We start from the raw sequence: 23,591 nt of genomic DNA, 5'->3' as shown, positions 1-23,591 counted from the left end.
CACTCCAGAAAGCGACAAATTAACCCATCTTCCCGAGGCCCGCACCTGGAAGGCCTAAGACCCAGTGATGCAACTTGGGCAATCCGATACGACCCAGGCGAACCATAAATGTTCAGCACGGATCCAGACTTGCAGACGAGACCTTTAGCAAGGGGAGGAACGACACAGCTGCCTAACGATGGACCTCGAAAACTGCATGCATCAAAATATCTTCTTTTGTTCCTATAACATTTTTGTAGAGTTATAAAAGTAGGGAAGGGGGAGTGAAGGGGTGGGAGGGGCTCAAAATGTTCTAATTGGTTTTATATATGAAAAAGGACCGTGCGGTAACGGTTCCCACCGGTGGTCTGACACCGGACTGATAGTTTTCACCCAGTCCGAATCAGACGCCACCAAGTCAACATGCAAGCCCTTGATGATAGGTGAAAAGATGAACAAAAGGAACAGAGGGCAGGGGATACTGTGTTGTATTCCCCTAAGGGGAGGGGAAATTAAAGACGCCAAAGACCAAGACGGTCCGACACACTCAACGGAACACTTTGATCTCAGTGGCACCCAGTGACAAAAGATGGGACCCGGCAGATAAACTAAGAGCACACAGCAATGGCAAATAACGACAAGGTAAGCAACAGGCCAACCACAATCAAAATAGCGACACTAAACGTCAATTGACTTAATTCCCCCACCAAACGGTCACTCGTGGTCCGGGAATTCAAAAGGGCAAAGCTCGACATACTCTTATTACAAGAAACCAAATACATTAAAGGGGAAGAAAGAAGGATCTTAAACGCCTGAACAGGCACTGAACATTGGGGCTCGAGCCCGCTCAGAAAAGCTGGCGTTGGCATCCTGATCACTAAAAGGATACAATTCGAAGTCCAGAAAACCTGGGCAGATGTAAGTGGCAGAGCGCTGGTGCTCGTTGGTAAGACACAGGGCACCGCCATCACACTCACCTCTATATACGCACCCACCTCCGGCCAATCCAGGTTCCTACAACACATGGTCCCTAAAGTTTTGGTTGAAGCACAGGGCGAAGTCATCATGGGAGGTGACCTCAACATGTGGGCCGACCCAACTCGGAACAGACAAGCTGGAAACGCACTGGCGAACACCCCGCCAGACGCCGGCGCTCAGTGATAGGCAACATGATGGACACCTACAAACTAACAGATGCTTGGCGCCACATGAACCTGCAAGAAACGATGTTCACATTTTACTCAGCACCGCACGCCACATACACCAGAATCGATTATCTTTGCCTCACACCAGAGCTAACAGAGGCGATGTCTGCAATCGATATATCTCCTATAGCATGGTCAGATCACGTCACGGTCACCCTCAGTCGTATGGCACTGCCCCACAGAAGCACGAAGTGGCGCTGTAACGAAACGCTCTGGAAAGACCCGGTATTTCGTGAACATCTTGAGAAGGAGATTGATCAATACTTAGAGCTCAACAACACAGGCGAAGTCTCGATAAACACAGTATGGGAGGCGGGGAAAGCCACTTGGAGAGGAGCACTAATCCAAGAAGGAGCAGCACGTAAAAGAGAGCGCCAACTCATAGAAAACAGGCTAAGGAACGAAATAACCCAATTGGACCGCAGCGCTCAATCCCCCGGTTTGGACAGATGCCGGAAAATAGAGGAGGCCGCCAGCAAGAGAGAGGAACTGCGGCCGCTGGAAACAGACCAGATCATCCGCAAACTCCAATACCTAAAACAGAAACAATACGAGAAAGGGGATAAAGCCAACGCAATCCTTGCCGCCAGACTCCGTGGACAACGCAAAGAGAGATGGGTGTCAACCATACACGATGAAACAGAATCCCACATGCACTACCCCTGCAACAGCCTTCGCCAACTTCTATGAGAGTTTGTACACCTCGGATATCCCGACAGACGAGAGTGCAGTCGCAGAATACTTGAACACAATAACCATCCCAAGCCTCTCGCGACACAGTACAAGCTCTCAACGCCCCCATCATGGGCGAAGAAATAGCAGATGCAATCAAAAGACTCCCAACAGGGAAGGCCCCCGGAAACAATGGTTACACAGCAGAATTCTACAAAATCTTCAGCGACACCTTCCTCCCAGTAGTGGACGAGCTCTTCAATCATATCCTCCAAACTGGCCCCGCCCCCGCATCCTTCCCTGACGTCCTGATCACGGTCATCCCGAAAGAAGGAAAAGACCCCACCCAATGCACCTCTTACCGCCCCATTTCCCTCTTAAACACGGACGCCAAAATCTACACAAGGGTCTTCACTGCATGACTGGAGACGCACATGCCCGCTATAATCCACAATGACCAGGTGGGATTCATACTTGGGAGACAAGGTGCAGATTCAACCCGCAAGACCCTCCACCTCATACACGAAGCCAAGAAAATGCCAAACTCACCGGCACTATTCTCAATTGATGCAGAAAAAAGCGTTCGATGGGGTTGAATGGCGCTTCCTGGAAGCTACATTAAGGAAAATAGGTCTCGGCCCTACTCTTCGACGCGGAATCAAAGCTGTATACACCTCACCCCGAGCTTCTGTGGCAGTAAACTCCCAATACTCCTGCTGGTTTACCTTAAGTAGAGGAATGCGACAAGGGTGCCCCCTCTCAGCAATACTATTTGCGCTATCATAGGAACCACTAGTGCAAATGCTTAGAGCCAAGAAAGACGTTGAAGGGCTTCACATGAGCGGAAAAGAATATAAGCTGGCCTTGTATGCAGACGACATCCTGCTCCATGTGCAGAACCCGATGACATCAATCCCCAAAGCAATCCACCTCATTGAACAATATGGCGCCCTGTCAGGCTTCAAAATCAATAGAGCTAAATCAATCCTTTACAGGAACCTACCACCAGCCAAAGAGCAGAACTCGAACAACTCGGCCTCATTGGAGGTCCCACACTCCGATACCTGGGCGTCAACTTGACGAGAGACATCGCTGATATATACGAGGCCAACTTCCCCCAACTCCTCGCCGCCTTTGAAGCAGACCTCGCAAAATGGCAACCCCTCACGATCTCATGGATGGGACATCTGAATGCCATTAAGATGGTTAGTCTACCACGCTTCCTATACCCTTTCCAAGTGCTTGCCGTCATAGTCCCAGAAGAATTTTTCAAATGGGTGAAAAGGGCAATAACTGGATTCTTTTGGGAAGGAAAGAAGCCTAGAATACCCTACGAAACTCTCACACTACCAAAGGATCAAGGAGGGCTAGGCCTCCCCGACATTGAACGTTATTATCAGACCGCGCAGTTGAGAGTCCTTATCCCCCACCTCAGATACAGGAAAGACCTGCAGTGGGTCCAACCTGACAACGATTACCTGACCCCTGTGATGCTATTGGAATGGCTATGGGTTCCCAGACCACAACTCACACGAAAATTTTGAAACCACCCCATACTGGGAACCATATGGAATATATGGAAGGAAGGAAAAGGGATGGTGGGAGTGACCACATGACCATCCCCCTTGAGCCATCTATGGGCCCCAGGGGTCAGAGAGGAAATCCCGGAGCATCCCAGATATCAAACCTGGTTTGACGCAGGACTCGAAAGAGTTTGACAACTATGGAGAGACGACAAATTCATATCAATCACAGACCTCAAAGACGCCCTCCAACTGCATCCTATACCGATTTTCCTTTATCTCTGCTTGAAGAGAGTCCTAACCAGACAGGAGTGGAAAACCAAGATACAGAGAGAACTCACTCCCTTCCAGAGAATCCTCGACACAACCTCCACGAACAAAGGCCTGATCGCACGCTGTACAGTACCCTGATCACCAAAGACCAAAATCCGAACCATCGCCTCAAAGAGAAATGGGAAAAGGACTTCAACAGAGAATTTGATCAACAGGAATGGGATACAATCTGCAAAATTCCGTCCCGAATATCCAGCGCCGCACAATACAAACTACATGCCATAAAACTACTTGATAGATGGCAGTACGATGCCCACAGACTTTCGAAAATGTACCAGACTAACAGCCCCAAATGCTCGAGACAATGTGGAGCGGAGGCCAACTGTTGGCACATGTGGTGGGACTGTCCCAAAGTCTGTATATACTGGAACAAAGTGCTTGGATGGATCAAAGAAATAGACAGCATTGAGAGGGAACCATCCCTCCTCCTGACTTTATTTGGCCTGGAAGAACAAGACGAACTAATTAGAATAAAGGGACTTGCTTCCCCACTCCTACTCGCCGCAAGGGCCGGTTTGGTTATCAAATGGAAATCTCTGCGCCTCCCAGCCAAAAAGGAATGGACTGCCATTGCAACAAACATACACGATGGAAAAAAATCACAGCAGCCCTCCATGGAAAGGCAGCCCGCCACGAAGAAACCTGGTGTGGCTTCGCCGATATACACATCCCAAGCCAAAGCAAACAACACCGGAAGATCCAGAACCGCCATAATCAAAACATGACGAGACTCGGCCACCATCCTACAGCATAGAGGCAAACGGGCCTGTCGCACCGAACGAACACATGCAAGCTAATCGAGATCAACATCCCATTGTGTGCTAATTACAGATTAAACTGTCACCGACAAAATGGACAAATTTGTTAGACCTTCTTGGGGAGGGAGGGGAAGGAGGGAGCAGGAACACTTAACTCATAAGGGGGAGGGGGTTTAACTTTGTTAGTAACATTACCGTTGTTTAATTTCAACAACATACCGATGTATCTATGTGAATACAACATGAGTGTACTTGTACATATAACCCTTGTGTTTCAAAACCAATAAAATGTAAAAAAAAAAAAAAATAATAATAAAAAATGAAACGGGGCATGCTGAGAATGTCCTATACATGATCGGGTGAGACTTTGCCCTGTCTTACTATCTCATGGGCGGTGGAAACTATAGCCACTGCTGTCATAAGACAGGACTCAGATCTAAAATTATGAGCTGTGTCTTGTTTCAGTATACAAACTAACATTGGACTTTTTTACAGAATAGCGTGTCAGCAGCTGCTTGTATTCCCTCCTTTCACACACACATCAGAAATCGTGCACACATGCAAGATGGCTTTCAGGCAGAGAAAGGAGAGATGTATATAGTAAGAGACTGAAATAAGGAAAAGACTTTTACTTGTTTAGATTATGTACATTCTTATGTAAAACCAAGGTAAATGGCCACTTTTCATGGAAAATATTGCCTGACGGGCCATCCTTCCCAAACGGCAGTCTGTCTGGTTTAGCACATGCATGAGTTCAGACATGCTCGGGGAGACCTGGAGCCGACAGGCAGATCAGGTAAAAAGCAGGCTCGGGTGAGTTCGTAGGTGGGAGGAAAGAATGGCAGAAGGGGGGTGTGATAGGGAGGTCAAAGGGGAGAGGAGGCAGAGTGATGGGACCTGCGGGGAGCAGGGCGGCTGTGAGACCAGCAATTTGTTTCCATGCATGAGAAAAGAAAGTTGAGTGGGGGGAGGAGGGCAATGCACCTTGGGGCATTGCAGGCGTGTCCCCAGCATCATTGACTGGGCTAGGCATGACCATAAAAGTGATTTCCCAGCATTGCGAAATCTGTACCTTGGAAATCAGGCTTCAGCAAAAATGGGCAGCAGAGAAATGAGATGGATCCAAACCATCTAGGTTTCATTGAATTGGAATAGGGTTCAATGCATCCAAATGGGCACATTAGAGCCAAAAGTAGACTAATACATAGTTGATCTTTAGGATGTCTCACAACTTCACACATCTGGCTTACAATTTTGACAACTGTCTACTTTAATGTTTGAACGAACAAGAGAACCCTAAAAAGGAACCATACCAAGACAGGGATTCTGTTGGTTGCGGACATCTTAGGAGGAACGGTCCATTCACATCTGCCCCCATAGCTGGATGACTGTCTTAGGCTGGGTGCTCTTGTGAATCCTGCTAGATGCAATGTATGATATCACTTGTCGTCATCAGTCATCAAAAATAGATTTTCGAATACTCGGTCTTACTGGTATACAAACAAAGGGGACTCTGGTACAGCAATACCAGATGTAGCAACCACTGTTTATTACTATCCGATGAGCCCGAAGAGCAAGTAGAGCAGGTGAGTGAGAATTATATTGTGTCTGCTTCTAGCTATGGCATCAGAAAGCTAGCTACCCTGATCATGGAATGTAATATTTCACCGAAATTGCTGAACGACTTTGTTCTCCCTACTCTTGCTCCGAACCCAGTCAACCAACGGGTCTCCAATTGTGGGCTCCGACACAATGGCAACAGGGAAAACGAAGAAAAAGGATAAAGCTGGAGACCCTAGCTTTTTTGCGCTGTGTGAAGGTCGAGTAAATGAGGCTCAGTTGTCCAGGGTATGTCTAGAAAAACATCACAGACAAGAGACCCAGTGTTGGCCGTTCTCAAGCCTATCGAAAATTCGATGTCACGTATGGAGAGCAAGTCCAACAGACTTAATTAGAAGGTAGCGCAGCTGGAGTCCAGGACGTCTACACTGGTGCAAAGAACATACGAGCTGCACCAGCGAAGTACACAAATTCACCTGAGCATGCATCAGCTGAATAAGTAGATGGAAGGAAGTGGTCAAGGGGGCATAGAGCCATGGAAAATAGGCTTGAATATCCGGAGACTGTGATCCGTTCCAGGCATATCAGTTATTGGTCTACCATTAGGAGCTGAGCGGCAGATTGGCTTCCGAAGCTGCTAGCATTGGATGTTGACGAAGATCCAATCTATATCGAAAAGTGCTACAGGATTAAAACGCCATCTGTGGAGAAAAGCTGGGACTCGTAAGTTGGGCCAACCCTGATAATTAAACTTTTGGATACTCTGGAAAGGGAAAGGATCCTAAATGCCACAAGCGCAAAGGGATCCCTGGAACATCAACAGTATAAGATCTTAATCTTCCCAGACACTGCGCCCGCGACCGAGAAAAGCAGAAGGGGATTGAACTCTCTTAAGAAAGTGTTCCTAGTTTGAGAAGTTAAGACAGGGCTGTTATGTCTTGCAAAGCTGCGTGTCACTTGGGCCGGGAAGGAATAAATCTTCTGGGATGTGGAGGGAGGTGGAAGAATTGCTGAAGTTGATCCCCAAGGAAGCAGAAACCGATGAGGACAAGGGCTGAGGACACTGGAACAGCTCCATTGGAGGCGATAACGATGTGAGGCATATTACCAACGGCTGGATGTGCTGTGGGTTTGAATGTCTGGGGGCTGAGTCTCTGAGTATAAAACCGGGGGTAGTTAGTAAAATGTATGCACATAGTTACAAGTGTTAGTAGTAATTGAGGTAATTTGGGGAGTGAGTTCAATTAGAGAGACGTTGTGCTATGGCATGCTTAAGGGGGACCCTGAACACTAATGGGTGGGGTCTGGAGTATACTTGATACTTTATCGATATGATACTATATAGAGGGCAAGTGACATTATATCTAAAAAAAATCGGGTGAGGACTCTGTATAACACTGTATGTCCCCCATTTTTGCTTGTGGTGTGGAAGCTATGGTGAGATATCATCTGTCAGAAGTGAAGTGCCTTAACCCCACAGCTTGATGTGGACATCCAGAGAAGGCCTAGTTGTTTTCTGTGATATTTTGATATGGTTTTGTTCTCGTACTTTAACAAGTTTTCTCATGCTGAGAGTTTTGCTCTTTTTATTGTTTGTATATTCAAATACAATACAACATTTTTTCAAAAAACCCCAGCTTTCATCAAATGTTTCCTTTTCATGTAGAGTTGAGACTGTGGTGACATGGGTACGGTCTCTCTTGGAATACGCAAATAACATCTTTCTGGCTCCTAGTACACCTGACAAATGCACGGAAAGTCCAAAATGCGGAAGTACGTCTTCTGCTGTGCATAGTATGTTTGAGCATCTGTTTAACACCTCTGCATACTGGTTACCAGTCGGTTGTTGAAATATTTTTAAGGGAATTTATTTGGTCCCCTATCTCTTATGGCCAAGGATTCCTTTAGTACCACTTAGCTCGTATGTGTTCATCTTCCCCTTTACCTATCTAATACCCACCTTTAGAAGGAATCTTTTGTGTGGGCAATTCCTTTCAGTACTTGCAGCCAGGTTGTGGATTTCCCTCCCACTCAGTTTTGACGGTTCTCTTCACTTCTCCCCAGATGAGAGCCCTTCCCTATGAGGCTAGTGTGAGAAACCTGAAGGTGTCTCCCTGACTAGTCCCCGGGGATCTGCCATCCAGGTGGCCAGGACACGGCCATCGCTATTGGATCCAGTTCCTTGGGGTGGATCACTGAGGGAGGAACACCTAGATGGGGTGTTCTCGAAGAGTGGAAGTGGGACACTGACGGGTGAGATGGGATATCCTCCTTCTTCTAATACATTTTGCCCATCCTGCTACGTAGGATAATCAGAAACTCTACCCCCTCACAACCTTTTTCCGACATGAACACTTTTGCACAGTACGAAAGACAACGGACTAACACCAGAGCCGTTTATCTGACATGGCCCAACAAGAAGGGTCAGGCAATTGGCCAGAACTACACAAACCCAACAGCCCTTTCCCTTCACCACAGGGATAGAAGGTGGAGCACAACAGCACAATACGAGCAAGGCAGACTGCACGACGAGTCAGCTATACAAGCACGGCAGTTCAAGAGGAGGAGAAAGGCAGTGAGAAGCGCAAGGCTGACAAGGAGAGAAGCGGCCCTGCCCTTTCCGACCCAGACCTTCAAGACCTCAGTGGAAGGAAGCGTAAGACCGCAAACAATATCCCAAGTGTGTTGCTGCAGGTGTCAACGATACACAGAGCATGCCTATGCTGATGAGTAAGACAATAGGGAGACGCCTGCTACTGCGATACCGGCCTTGACTTCAGATATACTGAAAAGCCAAGTGGTTCATCGCAGCCGGTGAGTCGAGGGGGAATTGGTAAAGAAACTGAACTGTGTTGAATGAAAGTCGAAAATAAGGAAAAGTTCAAAGAACTATTAACATTAAGGGAAAACCAGCTGCAGAAGTGGTCTGGCACCACGTGGGTGCTCATTCCAGAGACTCTGGTTAATTCCACATTTTGTAGAAACTACTGATACCAGAAGGCTTTAGCAGAGCCGCAAAGAGAGGTCAAAGTAGTCATACAGGGGTCTCACAAAATCCTCTGTACAGTCCAAAGTCTTTGACCGGCAAATGACTAGAAACCAAAGGAAATAAAGGTACTGTAAAATTGGCAAGAGTGAACCCGACGGAGGGATGCCTGCAGGACGCGGCGACGCCTAAAGTCCCAATGAGCAGTGTGTTGACAAAGGTGTATCCGACACAGGGATGTCCACGGTGAACTGTTTAAAAAGACATTAAAACTATTGAACGTAACAGGGGAAAGCATTTGTGAAAGGCCGTAGTGAACCCGACGGGTGGGGGCTGGTATTCGAGAAGGGTCTAAGCCCAGAAGAGGGGGACCCAGTGGTGAAGGCATCACCCAACGTACATTTGAAAGGAACATTTTGTTTATTTTTGGAGCCTTTCGGGTCCTCGTAGGCAAGAGACTTTTTGTAGAAAAGAGTCTTAACCACTGACGGCCCTGATACCTAAAGCGGACCTGTTGTCTTGTGCTGGGAAAGCTGGAGCGTGTGCTATGCATAGGAGTCCCACCTTGTCCTCTGCTCAAAACGTGGGGAAGGGGAGGCCCCCGGTTCCCACATCTTGGCTTATCATTTGTGAGCACTTCTTTCTTGTGAAACCCATCCCACACCGTTTTGTATTAGTTGTAAGGATTGGCAATAGTTATTTTTTAATTTGTTTTTTAGTATAGGCCTTTTTATATCTCTAGACGCCACTAGGACTGCCTTATTATTATTTGATGGTCGTAGCTTGCTCCCATCTTAGATTTAAAAGACAAGACACTGTTTTACTGAAGACATCAAGTTGCTTTATTTATTGTTGCATTATTATTTCCATGTGATAAAAGTGTAGTGTATACTACTAGTATGCAGCCAAACACTGAACATGGGTCCCCAGTTTTTTTGTATTTTTGTGGTAAAAAAAATAAACGAGCAAACAATGTCAGAAAATGTGGGATGATGGACAAGTTCTCAAAGCCTCACCCCATCAGTCCATCTGCAATACCTGCTACCTCTCTTCCCCATGCTCAACCGATAGTTTTGTGCATTCTGTAAAAACAACACCCTCCCCATCCCCTAATCTCTCTGTGCCGCACTGTGTCCCATTTTCACCCCGTCCTCTGATACTCCACGTCTCTCCTCTCCCTCATATCCTGCAGTGCTGCGATTCTTGCATTCTCCCTCTTTCACAAAGACTACAGTGTTGCACAGTCAGTTCTCCTGACCATCCCAAGTTCCCCCCGCTGCTCCTATTACTGAATCCTGCAAGTCACCTCTACAAACACCTAGGGGTCGCTGCTTTGATGTGGTGTGTTTCCTTTCTGGTCTTAAGTCAGGGTAAAACAATAAATGTGTTCTCTTCTGACAGCTCCGGGAAGCAGTTTGTGCGCTATATAAACATGCTCATCAATGACACAACCTTCCTCCTGGACGAGAGTCTCGAGTCCTTGAAGAGGATCCACGAAATGCAGGAGGAGATGAGGAACAAGGAACACTGGGACCAACTCCCGCGGGTAAGAGGGATTTTGATCCCCTGGCTCAGCATAGAAATCTGCCTCAGAGGGGTAGATTGATTGGTCTCTGGTTTTATTGTAAATGTACGATAGGAAGCCTGGAAGGAACGGGTTGAGTGTACGCCTGGTTTGCTGTACTCATGATAGCATGCTTAGAAGTGACATATTTTGAATGGTTTTGCGTTATTCTACTATGGTTGTAATGCACGGAGATTGTAGGCTCTGGAGATTCAAAACCATGTTGTCTGATGTAATTTAAGCCTAAAAGCTGCTTTCAGAGCCACTTTCGTAATTAGGTTCTGAGAGTCCACAGTGTAAATTACAGCTCACAAACACAATGGTTGTCAAGTAATACTTTTCCCACACAGGTAAATATACAAAAAAGTACTTAATTTGTATTACCAGAAAGTTTGCATTATTTTCAGTAAACTACAACGCAAGTGTTAAGATGGATTTTCAGAATCAACCCTTTTGGAAGATTCTGAGAGTCCACCCTATTATAGTGAACTGAGAAAAAATACTAAAGTATATCCAAACTCTATCAAGGAATGTAACTGGCCAGTAAGGCCTAGCCTCACAAGAATGGGGGGCAAGCGTGGATGAATGGTTGAATGAGGCACACACAAAGCACACCAATAATTCAAGTTAGACAGTAAAGTATAACAATACAATATTTATTGGGCCTGACAACACACACACTGCAATGACAATAACATGTCAGTAATATCATTAAACTCACATGATGCACATATCTACATTCACCATGTGGTGCTCTTGCTAAAGAGAACCATCACTTTACTTTTAAAATAGTTAGTATAGTTCAGATGAGAAACACAAGTAAACTGCATGCAGTAAATGAAGTGGAAAAAAACAAGTAAGTATTATATAACTTTTTAGAAACATTGAGAGGAAAGTTAAACTACTTTTACACTCCCTTATAATACAATGCCCTAGCACTTAAATGTCCTTCCCTGCTAAGAATGCTAGGATATAGTGCCCCAAGAGTCACAAATCACAAAGTTAGCTCTTTGTAGGGAATAAGGAGTTTTTTAAAGTACAGAAAATGTTTTGGCAAAGCCAATAAGAGAATGCAAGTGTTCCGGGACTGTAAGAACGGTGGTAAACAAAGTTGGAATGGATTGTGTCTGCCCACGTATTCCTCATCTTTGATATCTCCATATCCATCTTTAGCTGCTTCAGAAAGAAATGTCAGCAGGGGGTGCTGCACATCGATGCCTGTCGACTCAATGTCCCTCGAGGGCCTCCATCTTGTTGTCGACGTCATTGATGGTATATAGCACACGCAGCGACCATTGGCTTCAGCTCTGTTTTTCCGCCGTGCTTTCAATTCGGAAGATCGGCGTGCTTCGGTTCCTTGCCAAGAAACCTTTTGTTTAGTGAAATGGCATCGTCGTCAGCATCATCAACTCCGAGATTGGGGTTAAAAAAAATCACAACTGCAGGGTGAAAATGTCCCTTACGGACCCCCATCGGGTGGGTCTGTGGTGCCTACGATCCACTCATTTAACATCACAGTGTGGGCCCTGCCTATCGATGACCGCGAAAGCCCTGAATGAGCTTAGAGGGAAGTTAGCTTCAGGTAGGTCCCATAAATCTCCTTCGACAACCCCGTCGAAAAAGTGATCCTCAGAGTCGAGAGATGACTCTCCGCGTCGGAAGAAAGCGAAAAGGTCCCAATCACACAGTGGCTCACACCACTCGTCATCATCCTCACGGCAGTCGAAGAAAAGGCGCCACAGATCGCCGTCTTTGTTGGCGAGTTCCTCCCCAGAACGGGTCTCATACCCAAACAAATTGGCCTCACTGGCTGAGTTTGAGAGGTTCAGACTAAAAATGCTCCAAGTATTCGAGAATGCTGCCTCAATCCCCTCATAGAAAGATAGGAGCCATGCCCATGTTGACAAACACAACAAAAAGAAGTCGAGGCACAAAACCTGTGCGCCCTCTGGTCCGGGTGTCCAGGAGAAACCTCCTCGGGAGCCCTCAGAGGTTCCCTCGTTTAGAGAAAGGACTCCTTTGAAGACAAAATCATCATTGCCATCAGTGCCAAAAAACTCCACGTCAGTGTCTAAAAAAATTCTCAACGCCAAGCCCTCGACCGCATCAAACACGTTGACGCCATTGTCGACACAATTAACTAAACCCTCGAAGGAGGTCGAGAAAATGTTCTAGGAAATACTTTAAGTCTCTTTCCTGAATTTATGAGGATGATGATCCATCTTCATATGAATCACATCCTTTTGGGTTACAGCATGAGACCCAAAATGTTCCAGAGGCCTTTATTTCAGAGGACTCGAGAATAAAAGACCTTCATGAAACCCTGCAATCTGCAAGTGGGTTGGACACTTCCCTAGAAATAGAGTTTGACAGACTAGATCCCTCAGACCATGCCAATGTATCTTACAGACAACTGATGTCTAGGGTATTGGAGTAGGTCTGCACCACGTTTTGAGCAGGACGACCTGACTGATATTTCAGAGAAAGGATCCCAGGTGGACCCTATTCTTCCTTTCCATGTAGCTCTACAAAGGAGAGTTAATGGCAATTGGGAGACGCCAGAATTTATTCTAGCAGTGAACAAAAAACTGACAAGCAAGTACAGTGTGTCAAACAGTGACACTTCCTATCTGACAAAGCATCCACCTCCCGAACGTTTGGTAGTCCAGACTGTCACTTCTAGATCCAAACAAAATGCATACCCAACTACCCCCCGTACGGAGATGACCAGCGCTATGGCGCTTTGGCTAGAAAGGTTTTCTCTGTGGGGAGTATGACCCTTAAATCGGCAAATGCCACGTGTGCACTGGCCAAATTCACTTTCACCTTATGGGATTGCATAGCGATAGCTGTTGATCATATCCCCAAAGGGGAAGAACAAGACAGCTTCTTAAACATTGTCAAGGGTGGGAAAGATGCAATGTGTGAATACCTCCAGACTGGTCTCGACTCTGCTGACAGTATCAGCAGAGCAATGGCAGCTAGCACTGTAATGCACAGATTTGCCTTGTTGGGAAAGTTTGGTTTCGCTCCAGATGTGCAATCTAGACTTCTTAACAGGCCCTTTGACGGCACACATTTATTTGGCAGCAAGGCTGATGAGAGCCTGGAGAAGCTGCAGACCCCCAAAGCAGCAGCCAAATCCCTTGCCGCAGCACTCAGTCACAAGCACGCCCCACTGGTACATCTTGGAGGGGCAGGTCCTTTCGCTATTACTCCTCAGTTGGAAGAGGGAGAGGACTGTTGAATCAAAGAGGTCAGAGAAGAGTCCCCCGTGGTGGATGGGGAAGAGGTGATAAGACCGCCTAAGCAGGGGCTTCTTTACCATCAATCACTGCATCAGCCGCCTCAAAACCTCTCTGAGGACTTAGTCCATAAAACCCTGGTGGGAGGCAGATTCTCACAGCATCTGAAAGAATGGCGGGGTATTACTTTAGATGCATGGGCATTGGAAACAGTAGCCGAGGGTTACTGCCTTACTTTCTAAAAAGGCCTCAGGATCATCCACCGGGGAATAGCTCTTTCAAAGCTCCAGATCCGTTCCTTATGCAGGAAATCTTGACCCTGCTAGAGAAAGGTGCTATAGAACCGGTACCTTTAGCGAGTGGAACAAGAGTTGGTACTCCCCTTACTTTCTAATCCCCAAGAAGGACGGAGGATTGAGACCCATCTTGGATTTAAGAGACTTGAACATATTTCTCAGGAAGGACAAGTTCAAGATGGTTACTCTTTCTCAGATCCTTTAGACCATCCAACTTTAGTACTGGGTGGTATCATTTGACCTTCGGGATGCTTACTTTCATGTGCCAATCCATCACATGCACAAATGCTAAATAAATAAATAGAAGGTACCTGAGGTTCGCCGTTGGTGGTTCTCATTATCAGTTTTGAGTACTGCCATTTGGGCTGACCTCCGCCCAAAGGATTTTCACCAAGTGGATTGCGGTGGTGGCTGGGAGTCTTAGGAGGGGGGATTCACGTCTACCCCTAGCTGGATGATTGGCTGATCAGGGCCTATTTTGCCGAACAGGCCCTGGAACATCTTAGCTCCACATGTCGCTCCCTTCACAAACTGGGCTTCTACCTCAACTTCAAGAAGTCCCACATGAGACCATCTCAAATGCTCCAATTCATCGGAGCTGTCCTAGACGCTTCCTTGGGAAAAGCCTCGCCACCTGAGATGAGGGCTCGAAACATTCTGCAGATGGTCACCAAATTCCAGAGTGCCCAGGGTCTTTTGGCCTTCGATTTTCTGAGGTTGCTCGGCCTCATGGCATCCTGCATTTTCCTGGTGCCCGAGGCTTGACTGAGAAGGAGATCTCTCCATTGGGCTCTCAGGACTCAATGATCCCAATTCTCAGGCAGGATGTCAGAGCTTCTTCAGGTTCCAAGCAAAGTAGCACAAGACCTTCTGTGGTGGATCGACCAGGAAAAATTCTGAAGGGATAACCTTTTTGGCAGCCATGGCCGAAGATAATTGTAGTGATGGATGCCTCACTGGGTGAAGAGCCCACGCCAACAATCTGACAATCAGTGGTTGTTAGTCTCCATTGGAGTCCAAACTACACATCAATCCTTTGGACCTGAGGGCAATCATACTAGCGCTGTAGGCCTTCCTGTCCTCTGTACAGGGAAAGAACGGCCTGTTAATGACAGACAACACAGTGGCTATGTAATACCCCAACAAGAGATGGGGTGTGGGGTCACTACCACCGTGCAGAGGGGTAATGCAGCTCTGGTTCTGGGCAAATCAAGAAGGAATCTCCTAATCGGCAGTTCACCTAGCCGGAGAGGAGAACACGGCGGCAGACGCTCTGAGCAGGCAAAACACAGTCTCCCACGAGTGGGAACTAGCTCAGGAAGTCTTTCACGAGATCTTCACCCTTTGGGGAACACCTCAAGTGGATTTGTTCGCAACCAGTGTCAACCAGAAGTGCGAACTGTACTGCTCCAGGGAATTTCCCTTAAGAGGAGCTCTAGGGGAGCGTTTGTGGTGGACTGGGAGTTCCCACTCCTGTATGCGTTCCCTCCAGTCCCTGTCATTCCTCAATTCATGAGGAGGTTGAGAAAGTTCGAGAAAGCCACAATCCTAATTGCTCTGGTTTGGGCCAGGAGGACGTGGTACCCGGACCTTCTGGACAGGTCCATCTGCCCTCCAATATGTCTGCCACAAAGCGAGAGGAGGGTCAGGTTCCCCATCCAGAGGTCAAGACACTCAACCTTCACGCTTGTCTTCTGAAAGGTTGAGTTGTAAGGATTGGGACCTCCCGACCGACATAATGGAGATTTTGTTTTCAGACAGAAGGCCAGCAACAAAATTCTTATGCCGCTGCCGTTTGAACAAATTCTGCAGCTGGTGCCAGGGACAAGATTGTGCACCCTTTTACATGTAGTACACCTATGGTGTTATCATTCTTGTTACACCTGGCCATTCTGGGGCTCCAGGTTGTCACAATTAAAGGGTATCTAGCAGTGCTATCTATTTACAAGCGCTCCTCTGAAGAGGTATCTTTCTTCAAGATTCCACTGGTTATACAGTTTTTGAAAGGATTGACAAATGTTTTTTTTTCTCCATTCCTTTTTCAAATTCCGGATTGAGATCTCAACCTAGTTCTGAAATTCTTAATGTGTGCTCCATTCGAGCCTATCCACTCCTGCCATTTAAGATTGTTAACTTTAAAGACCATCCTTTTAGTGGCGAGTGAACGTCAAGCCTTGTCCTGCAAGCCTCCTTGCACAGTCTTCTTTAAGGATAGAGTGGTCCTCAAGGTTAAACCTACCTTTCTACCAAAAATTGTGTCTGAGCCTTATTTAACTCAAAAATCATTTTACCTTCTTTCTGTCCTCCACCTCATCCTGGAAAGGAAGAGGGGAAGCTACAAAGGCTTCACCCAAAATGTGCACTTAGCTTCTACATTTCAAGGGTGTCTAAATTAAGACGAGAGGAGCAACCTTTTGTTGGTTACACGGGCCACCATAAGTTGGGTATGGCGGTCTCAAAACAAACCTCATCTGGGTGGATGATCCTAGGGATCTCTGAATGCTACAGATTAGCTGGAAAAGATCCTCCTTAAGGTCTCAGAGCACATTCAACCAGGGGCATGGCTACTTCCTCTGCCTTACAGAGGGGCGTCCCAATTCAGGATATTTGTGCGGCAGCAACATGGTCCTCAGTCCACACTTTCACCAAGCATTATAGTGTGGACTCTTCCTCAGGAAGGGAAGGTGTTTTTGGGAAGGCAGTGTTACATTATGTAGGCATAGACCAATAAGGAACTCCTAAATTCTAATTTGAAACTGTAAATTCGGACTCCCTCCTCCAAAAATGCAAATACTGCTTTGGTAGTCTATCATAAAATGAGGAATATGGGTGGGGGCCAGGGGGGTCACAATCCATTCAAAGAACAAATTACTTACCCGTAGTAACGTTATTTCGACTGACTGTTCCTCCCACATATTCCTCATCCCCCTGCCAGCCTACCCGCAGTAAAATTTCCTTGTCATCGCAGTTTACTGTCTTTCAGGGTGAGTAACTGTCGGGCGTAGGATAAACCAATACACGTAAAAACAGAACTGAAGCCAACGGTCGCTCTGCGCACGCTATATGCCATCGATGACGTCGACACCGAAACAGAGGCCCTCGAGGGACATCGAAGTCGACCGGCTTTGACGCGCAGTGCCCACTGCTGAAATTTTTTTCTGAAGCAGCTAAAGCTGGATATGGAGATATCCAGTCGAAAGAACGTTACCATGGGAAAGTAACTTGTTCTTCTTTAGGAGTCCTCCCTACATCCCACCACTATAGGGGAATCCTCGGTGGGGATGCTTGTTCTGTACTACTCAGTCATGACCAGGCATGGGAGAGTTAGGGCCAGGGCTTTGTGCCCCTTAAACCCTATGGTAGGAGGGGGTAGAAACTGGTATCTGCTGGCGCTGTTGCGCACGGGCAAGATGGCTGCTTGATCCAGGAGCTCTGCGACCTGAGATCGCAACGCAGTGGCAGAAACAACCCCTCTGTGCACCCTTGTAACGCTCACCTGACTCCCACGGAGGCGCTGGCCTGGTTCGCGCTGCTGTGACCTCTTCTAAGGTGATGCGCAGGGTTCGGATGACGGACTGGACCGGGCCCCCAAATCTGGCTTGTCTGGCTCGCAGAAGTATCCTTCTTAGGGTCTGGAAGGACGAGCTCTCCATCCTGCTTCTGATGCAGGGGCGCGTTGGTATCCAGTTACTTCACTGGATTTTCGGATTGGTGAGAACCAAACTTGCTTGGCTTCCAGGTAAGTTTTTTGATAAGAGGTTCCCCTTGTGTCCATGCATTAATGTACTAATGCTAGTGTCTTTTTCCCCATAGGGGCCGGGGTACGGAATGCCGGGGAACAGGCACCGACCCGAGATGAGAGGTGAAATCCTTGTAGAAATCAGGTAAGTCTTTAATGAGCGTTTTTTGGTAATGTCTTTTCATTCGCTCATTAACGCTGATGTCTCTTTTTCCCCTTAGGGGCCGGGGTCCGGAAATGCCAGGATGCGGCGCAGACCCGAAATGAAGAGGGAATTAATCAACAGGTAAGTCTTAACATGGAGATTTAGCTTTCCTTATTCCCTTCTCTCTCTCACCTTTTGTTCTGGTCTTTTTCTCCCTAGGCGCTGGGGCGTGACTGCTAATCCGGATGATCGCTGCTGAACATGGAGGCGCCCTGTAAAGGTGAGTGGAATGCGGCGCTGCAGCGATCGATGCGATGAGCTTTTAAATAAAAGTCTTCCTTTTCAGGATTGTCGGCGAGATGTCTCCGGGATGCGGATTTAGCAGGTAAGGACTTTTCCTTCTTCTGTTCTCTTCTTCTCTTCTTTTGCAGGTGATCCAGGATGCTGGCAGGCTTGGCAGAAGTCAGGATGCAGGAGCAGACACGGTGAGCGTCCAGCTGCTAGATGCAGAACAACGCGAAGCACGTGTGGCTGTTCGGGTGGGGTTTAAATAGCCTTGGAAGAAGTTCCAGGTATGTATCCTTCCTCCAATCAGGTATGTATCCTTCCCCGGCCACGCCCGGATGGTAAATTAGTCCCACAGGTAAAGTAGTTCCTTTCAGGCCTCAAGGAGGCCGGGATCCTGCAGCATGGTCTGCATCAGGTAAGTGCACCCAAGCACTTCCATAATGAGCCTGGCGCCTATGGCGCCAGGACTGATGTCTTTTATGAGCCTGGCGCCATAGACGCCAGGACACTGTTCAAAGGGCCCCTATATGGGGTTGCTGGGTCCTTCCTTGGGGACTGGATGTCCGCTTTCGGGGACCCAGGGCTTGAACCGGCTCCCCGGGAGCGGGCATCATGACAACCCTATGCAACGAAAAACGTCTTGTGGGATATTTCTCCCTCCTTGCCGACTTTGAGGCCTGCCAGTGCACCTGGACCGTGGCTGGCCTCTGTGTGCATCCCAGCCTGCTGGCACGGCTCCCGCGTCTGTATTGGGCGTGCCTGGGGCATTGAAACAGGGACTTGGACTTAGTGGACTGCGAGGAGGGACCTGCAGCTGGAAGTGGGGGTGGCCACCTTCACCCCCCACACACTCACCATTAATTGTACGGGGCCCTCCGACAGAGTGGAGTAGGACCTGGCGAAAGCCCTGCCTACATGTCAAAGGCGGTGTGACCAGTGTTGGAGTTGCGCAACACACCGGCTCTCTTCCCTTGCTGCCGTTGCCCTCCCGCGTGCTGCCTGCAACTGGATCCGTTTCGGTGGCGCCTGCGGATCATCACACGTGGCGGCTCCCGGTGGGGGCCACAGGCACTGAAGCTGGTGACTGACACTGGGGAGGAACGCAAGGTGCTGGGGCGGACAGAGCCCTGGGATCTGACGGCCACCAAGGTGCGGGGACAATGCCAGCTGTGAGCAGTGGAGAAAGAAGCCGCATATCCCTGTTGGAGCACCTGGACACACAGTGAATCTCGGCCCATATTAACGATGCCATGTGCCCTATTCATGCCACTGAAACCTTCTCTGGCCACAGTTGTACCCCCCTGGGGGTATTTCGATGACCGCTCCGACCCCCAGCCAACCTTGCCCGGTGCCACTCATTGGGATCTGCACGCCACCATCCTGCTGGGCACGGCCTGACCTGGTGACGCTGCTGTCTCCGTTATTGACACAGCTGCACTAAAACACCCTCACTGCACAAAAACTATCAGAAACATCAGAGGTTCCATCCCTGGAGACTCACTGCCTCCCCTGCTGATTCTGTGTGTAGCAGGCCCCAGCGCCCTCTGTCCTGACAGTGAGGTGGCGCCGGCAACACTTGTTTTGGGTGCGAGGGCCCGTGGTGCATCACAAGTGGCTGCCTGCTGACCCCGAAGACTGGGCCCCATGCAGCTACGATCACCTAGCCACCGCTGCTGCTGACGACTCAACGATCTTGGGCCCGGGGGGCGGACCGCCTATCCCTGCTAAAGACAGTGCGGTGAGTGACTGCGCGCCCCAGCGCCCTAATCCTTTATTCCTGAGATACTTACTGGGGCGCCCATCCGCTCCTTTCCTGAACAAAAAGGCCAAATTCTACAGAGAAGTACTAGACTGTAGAGCTACGTGCCCCATAACTGTTATCCATATCCTGCACATTGGGGCGCATAGCCACAGGAGCTGCTGCACCCGTGCTGTACCTGTTAATCCGCCAGGGTTGTGCTCTATGCTGGCGCAGGGCCTGCAAACCCTTGGGGTTGGCCCCCTTACAACCTCCTGTGCTACGGTCGGGTGGCCGGGGGCCTTGCGGGTGTCTCTACTATGGCTCGCCCACCCAGCGACCCGGGCTGGGGATACTACCCTGGACACTGCACTCTCCATATCTACAGGTCTCCCTAGCCTCACGCCGGCGGTTGCTGCCCCACTCAGCCCACGCGCCCATCACCCTAACAGGAGGTGCAGTCATGACAAAGTGGAGTGGGCAAAAAACAAAGCTCCATAAATATGTTCACCAAAACTGCCAACAAAGAACCAGGAGAAACTGACGAGGCAGTGGCGGGGCACTCTCCTTCCCACAGTGGGGAGCCCACAGAGATGCAGCGGATGATGGATTTCATGAGTGAGGGGTTCACAACTCTCAACACCAAACTCGGCAACATGAGTGGCACGATTAGCGCTGTAAAGGCCTGTATGGAGAAAAACGATAGCCGGGTTACCAAAGTTGAGTCCAGAGTCGGGCTAGCTGAAGACATCAACTCACTCAGGACTGACTTGACCGCACTCACCAAGCTGGTGCAAATTGTCAGCAAGAAAAATTGAAGATTTGGAATCCCAATCATGGCGTAATAACATACGCATAATTTGACTCCCAGAGGACAACATCACTGGCTCCATGGATGACTATGTGGAGCGCACCCTTCTCTCCCTGCTCGAGGGACTCAAGCTCTCGCCTCATTTTGCCATAGAACAGGTTCACCGCTCATTAACTGCAAAACCTAAGCCGGGGGCCCCTCCCCGCCCAATTATTGGCAGAGTCTTGAATTACCGAGACTGGGATGCGTTACTGCGGGCTGCCAGGGCCAAGGGAGCGCTCATGTTGGAATCTAACAGAGTTCACCTGTACCTGGATTTCTCCGCCTCCGTGCAGCAAGAACCGAAATCCTTCATAGCGGTGAAAAAGAGACAAATGGGAGTCAAATATGCTATGCTGTTCCCCGCCAAGTTGAGAGTAGAACGCTCTGAGAAGGTTTACTTCTTCACAATTCCTGAGGAAGCAATGAAATTCCTGGACCAACACCTCAATGGGTGATCCTGCTTATCCTCTCAATATACTAGTGGCTGATCCCACTGGCCTTTGCTTAAGTACCAACGCAGGATTTACGAGTATCTCTGCACTGGGTCCCCAGTGCCAACTACTGTTTCCCCCCCTGTGACAGTTCTAACTATGCTACTGTGCACTCTATACTTGCGACTCTTTACCCTGCTGTGTTGCGGACCGTGTTGCATGGCGTGAACAGTCCCCCAATGCTAAGTTGCGAATGTTGTTGTTATCACAGTTATGGGGTTATCACCCCCCTGATTGGGAGAGGGGTGGGGGAGGGCAAAGGGAGGGAAAGGGTAAAAGAAAAAACGCTTGACCGATGTAATAGTGCTATCAGTGGGCTATCACCTCCTAGAGTATTTTTGACAAGGTGCTTAACACTGGCCCAATTGGGGCAAATTACTTACCACTTACAATGGCCAGATGGCGGCTGATACACTGAGATGCATGAGTTGGAACATTAGAGGTCTGGGTAACCACGACAAGAAGCGAAAGCTACAGCTGTATGCTGAACAACACAAGGGTTGCATCCTTTTTCTGCAAGAAATGCATGCTATAGCGACAGGCTGCAATAGGTTCGCTAAAAGCTGGCAAACACAGCGCTTTTATACACAACACTCTACCCAAAGCCGAGGTGTCATGATCCTTAGTCACAAATCGTTAGAATATTCACCCAAGGCCACATGGGTGGACCCCCTCGGGCGTTATGTGCTGACAAATGGCGTGCTATCTGGTCTGGAGGTGGTGATGCTTAATATCTACGGGCCCAACATAGATGATCCCGACTTCTATATCCATGTTGCAAACTTGCTGACAATGTACCCACTAGATCCTGTCCCGTGGGGCGGGGACTTCAGTGCCATCATAGACCTCAACCAGGATAGAACCGGAAATAAGGCCAGGCAGCTGACTAGAGCTACCCGGACCATACTTGAGAGACGGACTGGAGTGGGGGTAGAGGACGCCTGGAGACTGCTGCATCTCCAGACTCGCGGGTACACGTTTTACTCAACAGTACAACACTTGCATTCTAGAATTGACCGGGGGCTTGTATCTGGGACACTAATAAACTTGACTATGGAAGCAGACATACTTCCCAGAACATACTCGGATCATTCCCCGATTAACCTGACGATGACATGGGCTAAGCGACAGTCCCCCAGATGCCCCTGGAGGCTCAAGCCCCAGGCGCCATTAGATTCTGTATTTTGAGCCGAGCTAGAGGAATGTGTGGAAGACTATTTTAAAATAAACGAGAGCACGGTGGACTCCCTGGCTATCCTCTGGGATGCCTTTAAAGCTTATATCCGCGGTATGGCCCTGTCCAAAGAATCGGGGATCCTCAGGGCGATACGGCGCAATATACTAAATAGTGAGGCTACCCTTATACATCTCGAAACACAATATGCTACAGACCCCACCTCCATACACTAGGCAAAATAAAAGAAGCTTTGGACTGCTTCAGGGACCATTTTGAGAGGGAACGGAAGTTCCTCGACAACCCAGTGATAGCAAGACAATATGACGAAGGGGAACGCTCGGGTAGGCTGCTGGCTAGGGTGGTGCGACATTAGGAGGGTGGGAACCACATTCTGTTAATTCAGGATCCTGATGGGGTTTTAGTGCATACTGAACTGGGTGTAAACAAGGTTTTCCGCTCCTTTTATGCGGCGCTCTACGCCAGTAACGATGAGGCAACCGCCTTGGATAAAGATACATTCTTGGACGGATTGCTGCAGTCTGTACTTTCCAATGAGACAAGACCGGTCCTTGAATGACGGATTGAGTGTCGGGAAATAGAACAGGCTATCGAGGCGTTGCCCTCTGGTAAGACCCTGGGCCTGCATGGCCTCACCATGGATTTCTATAAATGCTAGATCACTCCTCACACCTCAGCTGTCTGCCCTATGGAGAGAGGCCTGTGCGAAGGGAGAGCTATCCCCTGGACTCAGGGAAGCAGTGATTACTGTACTTCTTAAACCCGGTAAGCCAGCTACACACTGTGGTTCATATCGCCCCTGTCACTTATCAATAGTGATGATAAAATATTCTCAAATGTGCTTGCCCTTCGGCTCGCTCCCTATATGACACATCTCATAGATGAAGACCAGTCCGGATTTGTTCCCGGACGCTCTACAGCTCTCAACATTAGGAGGCTATTTAACATCCTAGCCCAAATTGATCCCGGTGTGGATGCAGTTGCAGCTATACTGCACATGCAGAAGGTGTGTGATTCAGTG

At 48.4% G+C, this 23,591-nt stretch overlaps 1 protein-coding gene across 2 annotated transcripts in view; it reads left to right on the top strand.

Moving 5' to 3' along the window:
- Window positions 1–23,591, top strand: part of UBE4B (ubiquitination factor E4B) — a 2,401,822-nt gene that overhangs the window by 1,796,366 nt on the left and 581,865 nt on the right. For both annotated transcript variants that reach the window (XM_069609995.1, XM_069609996.1), the window contains one exon: window positions 10,418–10,562. In XM_069609995.1, coding sequence (XP_069466096.1) covers window positions 10,418–10,562 — 145 coding nt within the window. The remainder of the gene's footprint in view (window positions 1–10,417; window positions 10,563–23,591) is intronic.

Source organism: Ambystoma mexicanum, chromosome 8 (genome assembly GCF_040938575.1).
Source record: "Ambystoma mexicanum isolate Mex_15411 chromosome 8, UKY_AmexF1_1, whole genome shotgun sequence".
Classification (NCBI taxonomy): domain Eukaryota; kingdom Metazoa; phylum Chordata; class Amphibia; order Caudata; family Ambystomatidae; genus Ambystoma; species Ambystoma mexicanum.
Note: the sequence above shows the minus strand (reverse complement) of the source record. Positions and strands in the feature narration are given on the sequence as shown.